Source organism: Hydra viridissima, unplaced genomic scaffold, assembly GCF_058129835.1.
Source record: "Hydra viridissima isolate aposymbiotic clone 2 unplaced genomic scaffold, HvirCarnegie_v1 scaffold_14, whole genome shotgun sequence".
NCBI lineage: Eukaryota > Metazoa > Cnidaria > Hydrozoa > Anthoathecata > Hydridae > Hydra > Hydra viridissima.
This window is the reverse complement of record NW_028324313.1, coordinates 2,642,420-2,662,152: the sequence shown is the minus strand read 5'-3', so window position 1 is coordinate 2,662,152 and position 19,733 is coordinate 2,642,420. Positions and strand designations below refer to the sequence as shown.

The following is a 19,733-nucleotide window of genomic DNA, read 5'->3' as shown; positions in this document are numbered from 1 at the left end:
ACAAGCCATCGCAACAGAATGCTATCTTCATACTATTTTCATGCCCTGTCCCATTTTCACCAGGTCTTGGATTCGAATCGCGTTCTTTTTAGACATTTTCTTACTTTGAATAGATTAACCAGTCTTTAATTTCTCAATGGTCTTTTTACCTTTATCAATAGCTACATCTCTAGCAGTGGAAATGGCTGAAAGGGCTAACTCTGTCCCAGCAGATTTTGCAGCTGTAATCGCTTCTTGTCCAATTTTACTTGTAGCAGCATTTTTAAGCAAATTCACTGTTGCCTTTGACACACTTGACGCAGCTGCTCTTTTTATGAAATTTTTAATCATGTCTACAATACCACCTCCACCAACAACGTTCTTTTTCACATATCTTCTTTTGTTCACAATGAGCATTTTTTAAATAAAAACAATTTTTTAAATAATTTTATCAATAGTCCTCATTAACGATTTATATTCCTCTTTATTAATCTCCCCCTGTCTCAACAGCTCATCGCAAATAGCAACAGCCACATTTCTTGACTCTTTATTCCCAGCATGCCATGCAGCTACACTCAATTCAAGCTTTTCCACCAACGCATTAGGATCGCCTGGAAGAATAATGACACCACAACCTTTTTTACCTTTTTCAATACGCATCATTTTTTCCCAAATAGGAGCAATAAGTTGCTGATACTTTGGTCTTCTTGATGATTTCGGTTTATGCGGTTGCGAATCAGATCTTATAGCATCACTATCCATTAAAATTTTTTCATAATTTTGCAAATCTTCATCGGTATAGCTCTTTGGTATTGTTAATTCAGTCATCAGTTCCCAAAGGCCTTTTGTTCCTTCATACCTTTCATCACCAACAATGATATCATTTCCATCTATTTCAACCTCCATTTTTCCAATGTACATTTTACCTCCAACTTTGTTCACTTCGAAAGGTCTTTTCTTTTTTTGATCGACTGACAGGCTTTTGATCATCTTTTCATTGCTCTCGATGATGGGTTTAAATAGCTTGCTCACATCAGCTTGAAAATTCGTATCTGAAATGTTGTCATTCACGCTGTTCTGATAAATCCTCTTTCGTCTGTCATTAATTTCTTTCACAATTTCATCCCTTTTATTCAGGTCTTGTATTTTAAAGAAAAACATCTTTTTAAAATACGTGGAAAAAAAACATAAATTGGTTTTTACGACTACGCTGATCCTTTTTTAAACAAATTGTTAAACGTTTGAATCGCGTCTTCTCGTCCTTTTTGGATCAAGTTATCTTTAGTAACTTCATCTATTCCCTTTTTGGTTTTGGTTCGTATTTCCTCCATCAAGGATTTAAATTTTTGAAGCTCATCAAGAATCAATTGAAACTCTGAATCGTTTATTTTTCCATCCATCAACGCTTTGGAAATGTGCTCGCTAATCGTATTCAATTTCGACTCTGCCAACACTTTGATCTTTTCATGCTTCTCCGCTTTTAATGCTAGTTTTTTGTTTACTTGCCCTCCTACAATGGATAAAAACCCCATTCCAATAGCCACACCTTCACACGCAATCGCAACAGTGGCAGCAGCGATGGTTGACAAAAGCCCAATTCCAGTCGCACCTAAAGCAATGCATAAGGCTTGCATCGTATTATCCACATTAGAAATGATTCTAAACACGCGATGATACTTTTTGCTTAGATGAACTCGCTTTGCTTTTTCACTCTCTATCTCTTTTTGTATCTCGCTTATTTTCTGAAACCGGTAACTATGTCCTCCTTCTTCTATAGGAGCTGATGGAAGAACTGGATAAAGTTTTTCATTCAATATTTCCATTTTTATTAAGAAAAAAAACTATTTTAAATCAATGTAACTAATCTTACAAAGTTTTTCTCCTTTTTTAACAATCACGTCCTGTTTGCTGTTACTATTCACGTCCATAATAACATCATCTACAGACTCTGAAATAATAACTTCGTTTTTTCTATAATTCAATTGATCAGTAATTTTATTCATTAATGTTATCACTGCAACACCTTTCTCCAAATTCAGCCCAATGGATAAAGCTATCATTGTATGTGAGAGAGCAGCAAATTTAATGTCTTTCTGAGCAAAAATCTCATATTGTTCGTTAACGTTGAAATAAGGTGGATGATCTAACGATTTTCCCGGAACAATAATATTACTCGGTCTTCTTTCCTCCAACTCTCTAACCCTCTCTTCCAAAATTTTTAATTGCAAATCCAAACTGTGAACTTCTGCTGAGGCAACATTTCTAAAAAACTTGTGAGGAGCATGCATTTTACATATTAAAAATAAATTTTTAGATCATTTTTGCAAACTTAACAATTCATTATTATCTACCCATGAATTAAACGAGTCTGGATATCCCAACCATTTGACTAACGACTTGCTCTTGGTTTTGCGAATGATTTTTTCAATTCTGAATATGTCTTGATGCGTCTTTTGCATCTCCTGCTCGTAAAAGGTGCCTTGAATTTCTTCACCGTTAGCGTCAGAGATTTTATACGTGGGCGGATTCGTATACTGAACTTTTGACACTGTAAAAACCTCCTCTGTCCATCTCGGTGTATACCCCTTTTCAAAATGTGATTTCTTTTTAGTGATCCTCACTTTATCTCCAATGGAAAATTTTGGTTTTGCTGGTAATGTTTGATCCTTTCCATACAGATTCCACCATACCCTACCTTTATTCTTTTCATCGCTAGCTTCAACTGGTGTCATTTTGATAGAAGAGTGCTTTGTGTTGTTGTAATTTTTCACCATCTCATCTAATACGTCAATATATTTATTGGTGTTGTTAGCTGAAAAGTATTTAAACATTTTCTCTTTCATTGTTCTATTCCATCGTTCAACAACAGAATTTTTTTCTTCATTTTCAGTGGAGTATAATTGCACACCTAGAGCTTTTACATGCTTGTTATAAAACTCTTTTCCTTTATCCACCCACATTTTGACACACTTTCTCTCCTCAAATATTTTGCTTAGAGCGTTAGCTACATCAACTCCAGTTTTACTCTTTAATGGAACAATCCATCCATACTTTGAAAACACATCGATCACCATGAGCAAGTATTTAATTCCGTTGTTTAATTTTGAAAACGACTGCATGTCAACCAAATCTACAGCCCATATTTCATCAATGTCGTCCACAAACACTTTTCTTCTTTTAAAATGATGAATGACTGGTTTATGAAGCTCGTTTGCAAGTTGATCCGTCCATTTCAAATCGCTCACACCAAATCCTTTTGTTGCTGAAGATGATCCATGAGAAGAAACAAACTTGCATTTGGTTGTCCCGCAAGAGTTGAAAGTCCCTTTCAACATAGGTCTGTTGTTTTTTGTGATTTCGTTTTTCAAGTGAATGGTTTCAGTCTCTCTTCTACACTTAACGCAGTACATTTTAACATATATAAAAAAGTTTATATAAAAAATGGAAGTGATGAATTTGTTGTGTAAAATTGGGAAAACCAAAAGAAACAACAGCAAGCTTTTACCAAGAAGCATTCGAGGAATCATCGTTGGAAAGTCCGGTTGCGGAAAAACAACGTTGCTCTTAAATTTACTTTTAAGACCTGGGTGGCTAGATTACAACCGCTTGCAAGTCTTTGGCAAATCAAAATTTCAACCTGAATACAAAATACTCAAAAGATCCTTCGAAAATAAACTTCCTAAAAAGGATATTGTTGATTTGTTAACGGATGATGTACAAGACGAAATGGAAAAATTGAATTTAAACCCTGAAGATGTTATTAACAACCTTTCAAAAAAATATTCCGACAATGATGATATGGAGTGTCAATTTTTTGAAACAGCGGACGATGTGCCTGAACCTGAATCCTTAGACTCGACCAAAAACAATTTAATGATCTTTGACGATTTGCAATTAACTAATCAAAACAAGTGCGAAAAATATTACATCCGAGGAAGACACTCTAACGTCGACTGCTTTTACCTCGCTCAAAACTATTTCGAGATTCCAAGACATACCATCAGAGAAAATGCTAACTTTATTTGTCTCTTTAAACAAGATCAAAAAAGTGTTAATCACATTTATCAAGACCACGTTTCGTGCGATATGAAAATAGAAGATTTTAAAGACTTTTGCAATCATTGCTGGAATGAACCTCACGGATTTGCCGTTATTGATCTCTCTTCTAAAAAGAACGAGGGAAAGTACCGAAGCGGGTTTGACAATTTTTTATTTTTCTAAAACAATTTAAAAAATAATTCTTATTTAAAAAAATGACAGGTATAATAATCGATGTAGATGGAAAATCAAGTGTTATCACCACTGATTTTTTGGATAAAATCGTTTTTGACGAAGGAAAAAGTTATGAAATGGCTTTTCTCGGTCTTGAGACTTACAACAGCATTCCAAATGTAAACAGTAAAAACAATTCTTTCAAATACAGCATGAACAATGGAGCTCATTGGGAGAACATTATCATTCCATCAGGAAGCTATGACATTAAAGACATCAATGAGTATTTGCAAAGGTCTATTTTAAGCACAATAAAATCAGCTCAACGTGGAAGTTATATTATTGCAAATAAAATTAATTACTCTCCAAACAACCTTCAAATTGGAATCAATCTTAATACTTTAAAATCAACCATTAAACTTGGTTTGAATTATTTGATTGACTTTAACGTGGAGAATAGCATCTCTTCAGTTTTAGGGTTTACTAAAAGAAAATTAAATTCAAATTCCGAATACGAGTCGGATCATATCGTTAGAATTTCAAGCATTAACACCATCAGAATCGTTAACAACGTTATCGGATCATCCTATATTAATGGAACCCAACTCAATTGTATTTACTCGTTTTATCCGAATGTTAGTCCAGGTTTTAAAATCATCGAGAGACCAATGCATTTGATTTATCTTCCTGTTAAACTGTTTGAAATTTCAACAATGGTTACTCGTATCATTGATCAGAATGGAGATTTGGTTGATTTTCGTGGAGAGGATATTACAATACGATATCATATTCGAGAAGTGAAATGAATAATTTTTAATACATAAAAAAATGAGCAATTATCAAAATATCAAAATTAATATCTCGCAGAGCCAATCTGATAAAATTAAAAAAGCCATTCAAGACAAAACCGATACTAGCATTAAGCTTTCTCATCAAGACTTGAGCGGTAAACATGTTCTCGCTATCACTAATGCGCAATTGAACAAAATTAAAAAAGCGTATGAAGCTGGTAAAGGAGTCACACTCAAACTGAGCAGAAAACAATTATCATACAACTCAACCATTGAAGGAGGTTTCATCGGCGCTCTTTTACCGTTATTGGGTATGATAGGAAGTACACTTGCAACAAAAGTAGTTCCAGCTCTAGCCACCGGATTGTTAGCAGGTGTAGGCTCTTCTGCTGGCTCTGCTATGGTTGATAAAATTGCAGGAAGAGGAATCGTTTATTTGAAAAAGAATGGAAATGGAATGAAGATAAAAACTTTAGGTGGAGAAGGATTGTTTATCACCCCATGGACTAAAAATGTTCACGGTGATGGACTCTTCATTAAAACTGGAAAAGGTTATAAATATGCTGGTTCTGGTTTATTACTCGGACCTAACTCACCCTTCTCAAGCATTCCTTTTTTAGATGCTATTCTATGAAAATCGCTTGTTAAAAAATTCGGATAAACTTTTTAAGAAATTAAAAAAATGATCGACTTTCAATGGATTGACGTAGAAGGAATTGTTTTACCTAATGAGGCTTTAACTAACTTTCAATTGATAAAGGCTGCTAAACAGTTAAAATTAAAAAACTTTCAAGGTGTGTTTGTGAGGGATGATTTACCAAAAAAGACAATGAAAAAAGAATGTGGAATTGTCAACACAGGAGATTCTAGCACTGATGGATTTCATTGGGTGTGTTGGTATAAAGACGGAGATAAAAAATACAGCTTTGACTCTTATGCTCAGCCTCCTCTTGTAGAGCTCGTTCATTATTTGAAAAGTTCGGTTTATTATAACAGCGAGAGAGTTCAGTTTGGTGATACGTCTTATTGTGGTCATTTATGCCTTTACGTTTTAAAAAAATTGAATGAAGGGGATGACTTTCAAGAAGTTATCAATACCTTGTGGTGAAATTTTTAAAGAATAAAGTTTTTTAAAAATAACAAACCATGGAGAATATTCAAAAGCATGTTGATGTTAGACATATCACTCATCAAGATTATTACGACTGCTTAATGAACAAGAAAGAAAAACTTGCAACCATGAACGTTATACGATCACATCTTCACGATGTCTACACTGAAGAAATCAACAAAGTCGCACTCAGCGCTAACGACGACAAAAGATTCATCTTGGAAGATGGAATACATACGCTAGCCATCGGACACTACAAAATCAGATCCATTCCTTAACATTGCGGAAAACAAATTATTTTAGAAATGAGAAAAAAACACGACACCATCTTGCATGCTAGGCTTAAGTATAGGAATATATCAATGGCTCAGAATCCGCTTTTCCTAGTAGTGCCATGGTCCTACTTAACACATAAGCTGACTCTCCAATAAGAACAATAGCGTTGAAGCGGCCAGGGACTTTCTAAGAAAGTAAAAACGCTTTCTCAAATTTTATTTATTTCAACCCATTTGTTCACTGCAATTTTTGTAAGCTTCGTTCATATTTCTTCAGCCCTCATCTCAACTCACCTCATTTGACTATTAAACCCAGCAAAAAACACTAGCACCAAATATAATGTCACGCTGTTCACAAGTATTGGAAACAAAAACTTAATCTTTTTAACAACACAAGATCTCTTGAATCTTTGTCAAACACAAGATCTCCAACAAACTGCCATCTTACTTCTTTTTTCTTCTCATCAAAGTTTACCAATGTTCCTTACAGTGTTACATGTATTTGTAAATGAGACTTTTTCAAATTTTTTAGGACTTTGAATTTACACCAGACTTACATCATTTCTAACATGTTTTATCATGACACCAGACAAAATATTTTTTTGAAATTTTATAGTATTTCCATAGATTTTTGGGAATCTACAGGAATCCTAAAGAGTCTATAAGGTTTACCTAGAATTCGTATGCAATATGTAAACGTAATAAAATTCTTTTTCTTGAGGGTGCTAAGTGAAGATTCTGAAAATCTGTCATCTTACTTCCTTTTTCTTTGGAGTCTTTAAGGCGTTTATAGAGTTCGTATGCCATTTGGAAATGTGATGATTCTGAAAAATCCATATCGCTCTTGATGTTGCACGATGTGTCAATGAAAATCCATATTGCTCTTGATGTTGCACAATGTGTCAATAAAAATCCATATTGCTCTTGATGTTGCACAATGTGTCAATGAAAATTTATTTTCATAACTTATGTTTCTCTACACTTTGTCTCTCACGAAGAAAATATTCATTATTGTTTACACATATAGTTTTTCATTTACTGTATATTGTAAGTATGAATTATTTTGTATCATTCTTTTCTATGATTTTCAAAGGAATTTTTTAAAGAAATTTTTCGCCTTGGTTTATAGCTTGTATGCCTTTGTGATGCTCGTGTTACAACTTTAAAAAAAGATGCCTTCAAAATTTTGACTTTACAAAAGTAACACTTCGTTTTTTCCGAGTTTTTTTATTCATTAAAATTTGTGTTTGGTTTATTATTCAAGCAAACCTGAAACATCATGAGACCTCAGTTTCTTCAATGCCTTGATGTAATCTATTGTGCTCTACATAATAACGCCAAAAGTGTTGGGTTGGCAACTTAGTTATTTTGCATTTATTCTATGAAACAAACTCATGTATTTTAATACAAAGAATAATCTTTAATCAATCATATATTTTCCATTTTCTTCAATGACCATTTGCCATCTTTCTATCAACTTAATGATTCCACTCCAGAAGAACTTCTGGTCCATATCAGCAAAAAACTGAACCACATGTGACTTAAGGTCATCTTCATCTGTGAACAATTTACAATTCAAAAAATTCTGCAAACTTCGAAATAAATGGTAATCAGATGGTGCCAGATCACGGCTGTATGGAGGATGTGGTATACTTCCCAACAAAGCTCCAATAATTTTCCAAGGGCTGCTAAAGATGTATGAGGTCTTGCATTATCATAGTGGAGCATTATTCCTTTCCGATTTCCAATTGCGGCCGTTTTACCTTGATTGATTCATCCAGATTCATTAGTTGTCGATAGTAAACCTCATAATTGATTGTTTGGTACCTCGGAAGCAGCTAAAAATACACAACACCATTCAGTACGCTGCTCATCTTTGAGAGAAAAATTTTCAAAACGAAATTTTTGAATCCGATTCTGACATGTGCGCTCTGTTATACAATCAACACACTTCACACACTTCACATATTTCTTTGTGAGCTTCAGCCGCTTTCTTTCCTTCGCGGAAAAAAAAAGCAAAGTGAATCTGTGGTGCATGAGTACTTGCGTACATATCAGCTGTGCATCAATTTTAAGCAAGTGGTGCATGAGTACTTGCGTACATATCAGCTGTGCATCAATTTTAAAATGGAGTGTAAAATGTTCATTTTTGCACTCCATTTTAAAATTGATGCACAGCTGATATGTACGCAAGTACTCATGCACCACTTGCTTGTAAAGTAGTTCAATATGTCTTGTATCAAATGTAAAAAACCAAACTACATTAAAATTAACTGTTCGTTTAAAAAATAAAGCTTTTTATAACTAAAACACCGAAAACACCGAAAACAATCATCTTGAATAAATATCTTAAACAATTGAAGGTTCTTTAGGATATTTATATAATTCTAACAAAATATGCTCTTAAGTATGTACTCAAAAGAGTTTATTCTCTGAATGAATCAACTCAGTTCTATGTAAAACAAGGTTATTGTTAAGTTTTGGTTGAAATAAAAAAGTTTGAAATTTTTTTTTATTGTGAATTTAAAAAGATGTGAGAAACTCTCGCGTATGTTGATTTTTGTGAAATTCTCTCTCAGTGATTTATCTACAAAGAGACGCATAGAGATTAGATAGATACATAGAGATGCATAGAGATTACATAGATGCATAGAGATGCATAGAGATTGCATAGATGCAAAGAGATTACATAGAGATTATGAGTTTGTTAACTTCGGTGAGTCAAGTATTTTGCGAATAAAGAGTTAACGAAGAAAATTTAAAAAAAAATTGATAAAAAAAAAGTCACTTTGTTAATTTGCTTGATGAGAAAATTTTCAGATTGCAATTCTTCACTGACCGCGTTATTGTGACCGGAAAAAATGTAAACATTTCTGTAGTTTCGTTGGAGAATTGTATTGCAACCCACTCTGTGCTCTTATCTTCTGCAGCCATGTCTCCAATCTGAAAAGTAATCACTTGAGAAGTAAGTAATGCTAAGTTTTATAGCTATAATGAGCAGTATAAGTTGTGCGCCGGAAAAGTTGTATGTCATATATATTTTATCAGTTGCCTAATGAACACATTATTAGACAATTAAGACAAATATATTTTTAGCCAAATGTTCTTTGTATTTGCTGTGCATAAAATGTTTAAAAATAAAGAAATTTTTTGTTTGAATGAATTACCTTTGCAATTATGTCATAATAATTTTCAACTTTTCCGTACGGAGGATCCTCGTTATAAGTTTCTTAAATTGAATTAACAAGCTGACTGTCATTATGCCTCAATAAGGTTCTAGTAGTAAAAGAACTTCTTCCCAAATCAACAAGTTGTGAAATAATAAATCTACCAGACCTCTTCACAGGATCATCCAGGTTATCGATCATGAAAATTTCGCTTTTATCATTTATCTTAGCGAAATAACTAATTCTTACACCAATTCTTATAAATGATCCAATGGAATAACTCACCGGATTGAATATCAGCATGAGCACTATGGAAAATTAAAAATTCTGCTTTTAGAACTTTATATATCTACATCAGAATTATATATATATATATATATATATATATATATATATATATATATATATATATATATATATATATATATATATATATGTATATATATATATATATACATACATATATATGTGTATTGATATATTGCTATATAGCCTTATTTTATATAAGTAGTGTGAGGAGGGAAGATATATTAAAAACAACGAAATCGGAAAAGACGTACACAGAATGGCTCGTCAATTCATCATATGAATAAATGATAAAGCGGAAAGAACTAAGTTAAAAACAACAACTGAGAAAAGACGTAAACGCGACGTACACATGGAGACTTTTCAACCTGCCATATAAATAAATGATGATTAAGTATCGCAACCGAAAACAACCAAAAAATTTAAAAAAAGCCCAAAAAAATAAAGCTCAGGGGAGGAGGAGAAGGAGAGAGTTTTAAGACGGAGTTTTAAAGTAAAAAAGAGCTTTTAAGAAAGTTTTAAGAAGAATTTTAAAGAGAGAGAACTTTGTAATTAAAAAAATATTTGGGCAAGCAAGAAGTTTTGTAAGTGAACAAAAGAGAAAAAGAAAAAGAAATTTTTGATAATTAAAAGGAAGTAAAGAATTAATCAAAAATCAGAAGAAATATTGATTAATGAAGAAGAGCCAAAGGATTCAAATTATAAAGAAATATACATGAGTAATTGATAAAAGCAGTATCGAGCACAACAAGCATATTAAGAGAATATTACTCTTAATAATTAGAATAATTAGAATATTAATATTCATATTTTATAAACGTATTGAATTAAAGAGTCCTAACCAACCAACACCGAGAGAGCGTTTATTGAGATATACTGTATAATAGAATATACTGAGGACGGTAAACACAAACTTAATCCTTTAGTAATTTAACCTTGTCGAACCCTATCCATATAAAACGCAAATCTTGTCCTTTCCTCAAAAACCTCAACCTCAATCCCAACCTCCACATTATGCTTTCCATATAACCCTAGAACCCAAACCTCCTCGAACTTCTCTTAACAGCTTAAGTATACAAATAAACATTTATTTATTTGTTAAAAAACGCCACCCTCACAGTTTTATTTCAAGTATATGGTACAATAGTAGAATATAGTTTTATTTTTAGTCCCAGAGTTTGTTGTTTTCATTTTCCTAGCAAGTGGTTTCCGGTATTAATTCCGGAATTTACAAATACCAGTTATTGAAAATTGTTAACATTAATTTAGTAAAACTTTAAGAAAGTTTGTAAACTGACACACTTAAAGTAGATTTATGAGAACAATTAGTTAAATGTTGAATAGTCATTTGTTTTTATAGATCTAGCATAGATATTTAATTCTTTCTTGCTATTTTTGAAATAAGTTTTATGGAAGCAGAGCACATTAAAACTTTCATCTTCCAAAAGACTTCTTGCTTTAGTTGCTAAAAGTTAGTCAGCAGAAAAAGTACGCTCAGACTCCATACAGGTATGTTTAACTGCCATTAAAAAATCTGCGCTCTTTGCAAAAAGTCACTTCGTGTTCTTATAATTTTAAAATTGAATTGTTAACAACAGGCTTTTTCTTGCAGACTAACAGTCTTTTATAAGAAGTAATTGCTTCTCTAATTCAACTGCAACATTCTTCTGCAAAATATTTTGTTTTTTATTGGCGATCATCTGATCATCTGTTATTACCAATTTTCCATAACTTTTTAATCATTGGACTGGAAACTACTTTAACAACACCAAATTGGTTTTCATTGGTCATCAATATATCTATAGTTAGCTTCACGATTAAATCACTTTTTTCAATCAGAAAAGTTCTCAATCTCGCAAGAGTTTCTCTGAAAAATTATGTTGTTTTTGATTGTTCTTATTTTATCGAATTGCTGCCTTTGTCGAATTACTCCTCTTTGTTTTCTATCATAATTTTGAGCGAGTACTTTAATGAAAAGCTTATACTTTAAAGAAAATCTTTCTCCTACAAAGTTCAGATGTTTTTTGTAGGCTATATTAGTGATTAAAGATTTTCTTACTTTTTGGCTGTAATTTACAACCAACGTGCGCACTGTGTTGATTGATATGGATAAGCTTTCGAATCGTGTCGCTATTAGTCCTGCACATATCAATTAAACAGAACGGAATGAAACGGAATTAAGGCTGAGCGAAATCCCATCAAGAGCAGTAAATCGGGCAAGCATTGCAGAAAGTGATTTTTCGTCTCACTCCAGTATCGGAAAATATTTGGTTAACGCTTGACATTTTTTGTTAGTGATTTAACTGATTTGCTTAGCGAGGTAGTAGTGTTGTCAGGTAGTTTTTTATTAAAGGAAAGTGTGAATGGAGACCTATTGTTGAGCCATCTTTAATTTTGAAAACCTTTTTACTGTTGGAATATATACGCATTGTTGCTTTCTTCTCATAAAAAATGTTTCCTAATAGCGGAAAAAAAAACTCCCGACGAGGTTTGCCTAACCGAGATTCTTAAGATTGTGATGCACACATGCGTTTTTAAAAAATTCCAAGATTTTTTAATTTTTTTTTTATTTATGACTTATTTCATAAACTCTTTTGGTTCAATATACTCAAACCTCAGCTGAAGAAATTTAAGTTTAAAAATGTTCAACCAAATAAGAATATATACTATGAAAATAAGGAAACTGAGAGCTATTCTTCCTTATGACACTAAAAATGTCTAATCTAGGGATGAAGCACTAAATTTCGGGATTTTGCGTTCCCGGAATTCCTAATCCTATATGCGGTAATAACATTTTTTGATTAAGATGTCTTCTGTATGACGTTTTTTAAAACTTAGCGAATGAGTCTAATGTAATTATTTATGTAAAAAAAAAATTAAATTAGTACCTTCAAAATCAATATGTGTTTGAACATGAAAATATAGTTTAACTCCACTTGTTGATTTTTGACAATAACAGTTGTTTGGATCTTTTACTGCTCCGACATACAGTTCGCCATTTAAAAGTTTTCGTCCGCAAATTTGACCACACCTTTCCTCTGTTGTGTAGGGTTCTTGATAAATATCAGCTTTAGAATAACAACCCGGGCTCCATATTGGCAAACATTTCAAAAAGGGAACTGGAAAAATTGAAAAAAAACTGCTAAAAGAAGAAACTGTTTATTAAAAACTCATTCGAAAGTCCAAAACAAAAATCAACATAATCATTTAAACTACTTTTAAAACTATTCCTGACCAAGAGAGAAATATATATATATACATATATATATATATATATATATATATATATATATATATATATATATATATATATATATATATATATATATATATATATATATATATATATATATATATATATATATATATATATATATATATATATATGCTTATAACTATAGTTAGAAATTTTACCGGAACTTCGGATGATCGGTTTTCGCTAAATTTTTATCCCATTACCAGTAATTACCGGTTTTTACCGATATTTTAAAAAAATTTTATTATATTGATAAAACGTTTTCCCTGAATGATGATCTATTGCGGTACCTTAGTGTTTCTTGTTTACAAAACTTTGAATTAAAGGTGTGAAATAAATTAGAGATAAAGAAGTATGTCGACCAAAAAGTCCTCAGTGTGGGATGACTATGCAAAATGTGGTCAAGAATCTGCCTTGAGTAATTTATGCAAAAAAAGTTGTTAAATGTGCTGGCAGGTCAACTTCTGGACTTAGGACTTATTTAAAATCTCAACATAGCAAAATTAAAAAGTATTGAACAAAAAAATACGTTATTACCTGCAAAAACGCAAAGAGAGGTGACAAAAATTGTAGGAAGAGAAACTATACCATCAATAATGCTATAGTTTCTCTTTCAACAAATTCTGCCATCTCTTTTTGGATGACAGAATTTGTAGAAAGGATGGCTTCACTTGACAGTTTTTAGCATTCATGCAATAGCTAACTCTCAACTCATTAGAAAATTGTTCATAAATCTACACCTTAATCTACTCAAGGATCACAAAACAACTTCAAAGTATGTTGGTGATTTAACAGTGGAAATGAAAAAAAATTTAGCTCACAATTTACAAGAAAAACACATTAGCTTGACAGCTAATGAATATACAAGTGTGAATAATCAAAGGTTTACTAAATCTCAATGCCCATCTGGAAGGAAAATCTTAAAATTTAGGGTTAATCGAAGTAGATGGTAACCTTCCATCAAAAGAGGCTAAAAAGTTAAGGAAGATGTTACTTTGTTCCCACCAATTGTGTTTGCCACATGGATTGCATACGGCAGTTAATGAGGTGTTTTTTTATGAAGAGAGAAAGGACATGGAGGAAGAAGTGGATATGGTTGTAGAAGAGGAAGAAGAAAATTATGTAGATTTAGATAAACTTTTTGTTTTAGAAGAGACTGAATTGAATCCTAGAAATTTAGCTCCAGATATTCAATTTCTTATATCCTTAGTCAGAAATATTGTGAGAAAATTTAGAAAAACTTCAGTAAAATACAACTTACTTCAAGAAAAGATGCAAGAGAATTGCAAGAAAATATTTCTAATGTATTTATTTTCGTCAATCGAAATCTTCACCTTACCGAAAAAGCAACTTAAGTAAAAAGAAACTTTACCTTGAATGGTGACAATGAAGATTGAAACATACATTTCTTTTGTCATTTTTGAGAAAAGTTGTTTTATATTCTAATTAAAGTTAAAATCATTCGGTTCTTTAATGTTGATGTGTCCATTAAATGTTGATGTGAGAAATGTCACTTCAAATTTTTTAGGATCCAAGGAAACAACTGGATGAGATTTATCCATAATTTATACCTCTTCTGATAAAAATATACAAGTCCACAAGCCGAGTTATTCACAAATTTATAATTAGAAAATATTCTAGATTAGTTAAAGAGAGATGGTGACAAAATGGTCAGGAAAAAAAATCAGTGCAATGGAAGAAAAGAGACGGAAGCTGTTGTGTAAGACTAACTATTGTTGATTACTTCAGAATAATTTATTTGGGAATAAATTATTTTGGAATTTTGATTATTTATAACAACGTGATAATGATACTTTAAATTAAAACAAAGCCTTTGTTTCTATATTACGGTTTAAATGTGTCGCCTGAAATCTTGTTTTACGAATCAAAAATCAACATTTCATATGCTACTTTAGCGTACGTGTGGTACGAATAAAAACGTGTCGTTTAAGGAGCCTAAGAATAGTTATTTATATACCACAGCATTTTCATCAAACTCAGATGCATAATTTATCTTCACAAAGTAATAAACTTGGCGAGGAGGAGATTATTGTCAACTAAGCACTATTGTGAATTGTTTGGGCGTGGTTTTGTTTTAATATTTCATTTTGAAACCACAAAACTCTTCAATATGGGTTGCTTAAAACAATAATTTTTTTAAATTTGATAAGTAGCAATATTTTTGCTGAATATTTAACTACCGATTTAAACAAAAAACCACTCTCAGGCTAAAAACCACTCATCCGGCTAAAAAACACTCATCAGGCATTTTATTTTGCAACTAATTTTATTTTGCAACTAATTTTATTTTGCAACTAATTTTATTTTGCAACTAATTTTATTTTGCAACTAATTTTATTGATGACACAATCACTATTTATTAATGTTGTTTCATGTTTTGTAAAACATAATAAAATTTTTTAGTTTCAATTTTTCTTATTACTTCATATGAAGAGCTTGCTTATAGTAAATGTTAAAAAGAAATCCCTTGAGATCTATCCATATTGACATTGGTAATTATTACTTTCTAGCTTTATGGGCTTCATTGTCAGCTAAATGTATATGAAATTTATCGCCATTAAGTTTCAAAGTATTTTTAGCAGAACAATTTTAGCAGAATTATCTTAGCAGAATATTTTTAGCAGAATTTAAATAAAAATCATTTAGATTAGTAATTAAACTTTCTAATTAATATAGCTTACGTAAGTGATAATTATGTGAGGCGGGAAAATGAGATAAATTATAAACATTATCGTAAAGTTTTATCAAACATGTAACATTAAATCGAAGAAAAGAGCGAGACAAAATCGAGACACTCAAATCACCAGGTAGACACATGAAAAATCATATTGGAAATAAAAAAAAAATACTTCCACCATTAAAGTTTAAAACCGTTTTCACAAAAACAATGAGAAACTCACAACTTCACTGATCAATATAATAACTGTTTAACTAGTAAAGTTCTCGAAAATTCTATAGCCATTCTTAGACAAACGCTAATCAAAAGATGACCGGCAAAACCTGTTTTAGAGAACCATGACTCAGAGGCTAAAACATTAGCACTGAACGAAATTGATTTGAAGTTCATTGTCTTTTATAGAATTCAAGAAACATGTGGACATATAGAAAATCTTACAGGGTTTTAGAAGGGCTTTTTTTGAAGGGAATTTTGAAGAGGTTCTTCGTAAGGGGAGAACATTATGAGAAGGTTTTTTGGGAGATTTATGAGAGAAATTATGAGATGACTTTATGAGAAAATCAAAAAGATAATTTTTTTTATTTGAGGAAGATTTTAAAAGGAGTTTAAACAAAAGGAGAAAGAGAATATATCAAAGAATAGTTCTAATGTAGAAAACTTTTGTAAGAGAAAATTTTTCTTTGGTATGAGAAAATCTACTTTCACTTTTATTACCTATTATTATCGGCATAAATATTATTTAATATCAAAATCAAAAATCGAACAGTTATTTTTTAATATTTATTATGAGCATGTGCATTTACTGTTAGAGGGTTGTTTTATAAGAATTATCAGTCTGATTTTTATCACTGTTAACTATGATTATTTGAAAACCCACGTTTCCTTAAAAGAATGTTATATCTTTGTTAAATACCAATGCATCAACAATTTTTATCAGTAGTTAAATTACTAAAAATACGCGATGTTAATGCTAAAAGAATACATTTATGAGATAAATAGTTGAGGATATCTCTTAAGTAATGTAATTATTATGTTGTATAGATTTCGATTTAGGCATTATTATTATTTTTATTTTATGAACTAATTCTTTATTGAAAATTTTTACCTCCATCTTTAAATTCTCTTCTCGACGCTAAAACATGCAAAACTGCACACACAGTAGCCGTCTTAACGCATAAAAAATCCCGCCCTCACACTGGAGATTACCTATTGAGATTAACTTGAGTTACTTCTTCATAAATAAATGAGATGTTTGCACGGTTTGCACTTTTTCATTATTAACTATTTTCATTATCGCACTATTCATTATCAAGCTCGGACTCTTTCATTATTAACTATTTTCGAACGTTTAAACGGTTTTTCTTTGAGACAAAAATGAAGAAAAAATCGAAAAAAGATTTCTTTTTGTTTAAGAGAAGAAAAAATAGAAACAACAACAAAAAAAAAAACGCAATTTAAAACAAGAAAGTCTTCTGGAAACACCAAAGGCTTATGAAAAAGCATGCTTTACCCTGAGCGGTACTTGCCTTAGCCCCTTAGACAAAAGGTTGCAACATTATTGCTTCCAACCAAATTTTCATGAAAACATGTAGGCTTTAGCTGCTCAAAATGCAATGGTGACAGAACTGATTGCAATAAGGTCACATCTCCCTAAGATACTTCTCCTCTAGCCAAAGCAACAGGAAGAAAAAGTACCTCTGCAAAAGTACCAGGTAAAATCAATTGCATGAAATCATTTGCCTAATATATATATAGGTTTCCAACTTGATTTGTGCTTTCGAGCACAATCAAGCATGTACCTAAATGATTTGTGCAAAATTGACTAAAATAACCTTTCTTATCAGGAAATCTACAAACTCTGAAACTTTGTCAACATGCAAGTATTTTAAGTTAACCAAACAAACTTCTCATGCTCTTATAACATAACATCCTACTGCATTTTTTATTGATAATTTGCTTGAAAAATGATATGAGATTGTTCTTACTTGCAGGCAACAAAGTGATCCTCTGGAGTTAAACTTTAGTGAATAAAGAAAAATAGCGGAGGTAGATTTCTTGTGAGTCTTTTAGAAGTGCGTTATAGTAAAAATATTTTCACAGTTAGAAGTCTGTTAAAGGAAGAAACTAATTTCTGGAAAGAAAAGATTTATCAGAATTTTGAAAGCTCTATTTTTAAAAATATTATGCAAGATTGCTTTGTTGTCTACAGAGATATTAGAGAGTCAGTTTTCTGAAGATAGCATTGAAGTTGCTATTACAATAGCAGGTTACATTGCTAAATATTTGAAAAAAAGATTTGGATGTCAAATTTGTGATCAAAAAATGGTTTCTACCGACCAAGATGTTCTTAATATCTTGTGCAGCAAAATGTAAATATAGAGAAAATTTATATATTACCTTAGAACTTTGAAAAGGTATGAACAAAACATACACGCCGCTTAGCAATACATAACCAAAAACCCAAGCTTTCAAACATTCTCCGTAAAAGAACGGGCTTTTTTTTACGGAAAATGAAACAAATCAGACTGTGTAAATTCATTAGACCAAGGTTCCACAAACATTTTTGTCATATGCTTACGTAGACTTAATTTTTTAAAATCCCTACTTTGTTCTAAAATTGTCTTCTTCCACCTTTTTAGGCTTTAGTAAGTTCCAAAGGCTTTTAGTTTTGCTCTTACTTTGTATATGATTGTTATTAACACTATCAGCACTTCGGCAAGCTTTGAAATAGACTTATTTACAACATTGTGCTTTTTTTGAGTCTTCGAAGCAGAGACATGAAGTACTAATTAGTTAATTGCAAATCAGCAAAAGTGCGAAAGTTAACTTTGGCTTTTTAATAAAAACAACGGAAAAAAAAAATGTAAAACGTTACAAATGGCCGTAAAAGTTTTTTTTATCTTTAGCAAAAATGCTTAATAAGTATGCTTCGCCACTCGACTACCGTCAACAACGTTAATAACAAAAAGCGTACAAGTTTCTATTTCAGACTGTTTCATATGCTATATGCTATTTTCGGAAAACAAGTTTAACATATTAATCGAATAGCCATTCAGCGCCAAACCTTAAAGGTTTGAAACAAAATACTTTAAGAAATGTATCCGTGTAGGCTGAAATTTCTTTACACAACAAAATGACGCATGCAATTACGTGGGTTAATCCAAACATGATAAGAAGATCAAGTACATCGAGATTTACTTATCACGTGGGTTTGTTTGTCGCAGAGTGACGTCTTTTTGCCGAGGATTTTGTCTTAAGACTTTTCCCTAGCGGAAATGCAAAAATGCAAACCATATTGTATTTCATTAATCAAATCAGTGATTGCAGAGCCTGCCATTCTTTTATGATCAATTGTTACAATTAATCATAAAAGAAGTTGGAGAAACGCTTGTTATTCAACTCTATAATTAAAATATTTTAAAAACTTTGTCAAAAATGTATTTATCTTGGCGATTAACAAACAAACGAACTGAAAAAATATGAAAACTGGACAAGGTACTGGAATGATCTGAAAACTGGGCAAAATAAAATAAAAAACAAATGAAACCCTAAAACGCCTGGACCGAACGCCTTAACGCTGAGAGTCTTATTTCAATCTAGTATTTTAAATGTAACTCTTTCGATTAAATATAAACTTCATAGACTGTTTTAAAGATTCCAGTTTTAAGATTTGAAATCTTAAGCTGAGTCAAAATGGTCATCGACCGAATGTCTAAAGTTAATTTCTTAATTTTTAGCAAATTCTACTCTTAAACTAAAATTATTAATTAAGCAGTTTTCCCATTTACAACAATTAGTTAAAAAAGCAACAAACAAAAAAACAAACTATTTTTTGCTTAAAAAAAATAACATTAAATACTCTCAAGAATCATTTGAAGACCTTTGTGAACTGGTATAATCATGTCAAACATAGAGTAGTAAAGATGGATCTAACTGAA

General features: G+C 31.5%; 1 protein-coding gene across 7 annotated transcripts; it reads right to left on the bottom strand.

Annotated features, from left to right (window-relative positions):
• Nucleotides 1-932: 932 nt before the first annotated feature.
• Nucleotides 933-18,487, bottom strand: LOC149878814 (uncharacterized). 7 transcript variants are annotated; one of them, XM_090071527.1, is made up of 5 exons: nucleotides 18,193-18,487; nucleotides 12,730-12,960; nucleotides 9,536-9,843; nucleotides 9,157-9,311; nucleotides 933-3,616 (listed from the first exon to the last, which is right to left on the bottom strand). In XM_090071527.1, exon 5 carries the CDS (start codon nucleotides 3,504-3,506, stop codon nucleotides 2,295-2,297), a length of 1,212 nt encoding a protein of 403 aa, XP_089927653.1. In that variant the 5' UTR covers nucleotides 3,507-3,616; nucleotides 9,157-9,311; nucleotides 9,536-9,843; nucleotides 12,730-12,960; nucleotides 18,193-18,487; the 3' UTR covers nucleotides 933-2,294. The 7 variants fall into 7 exon arrangements, 6 of the variants coding, with proteins under 6 accessions (XP_089927653.1, XP_089927648.1, XP_089927647.1 ...); XM_090071522.1 differs by lacking the exon at nucleotides 18,193-18,487 and adding an exon at nucleotides 16,901-17,012 and having other exon boundaries at nucleotides 933-8,366; XM_090071521.1 differs by lacking the exon at nucleotides 18,193-18,487 and adding an exon at nucleotides 16,901-17,012 and having other exon boundaries at nucleotides 933-8,206.
• Nucleotides 18,488-19,733: the final 1,246 nt, after the last annotated feature.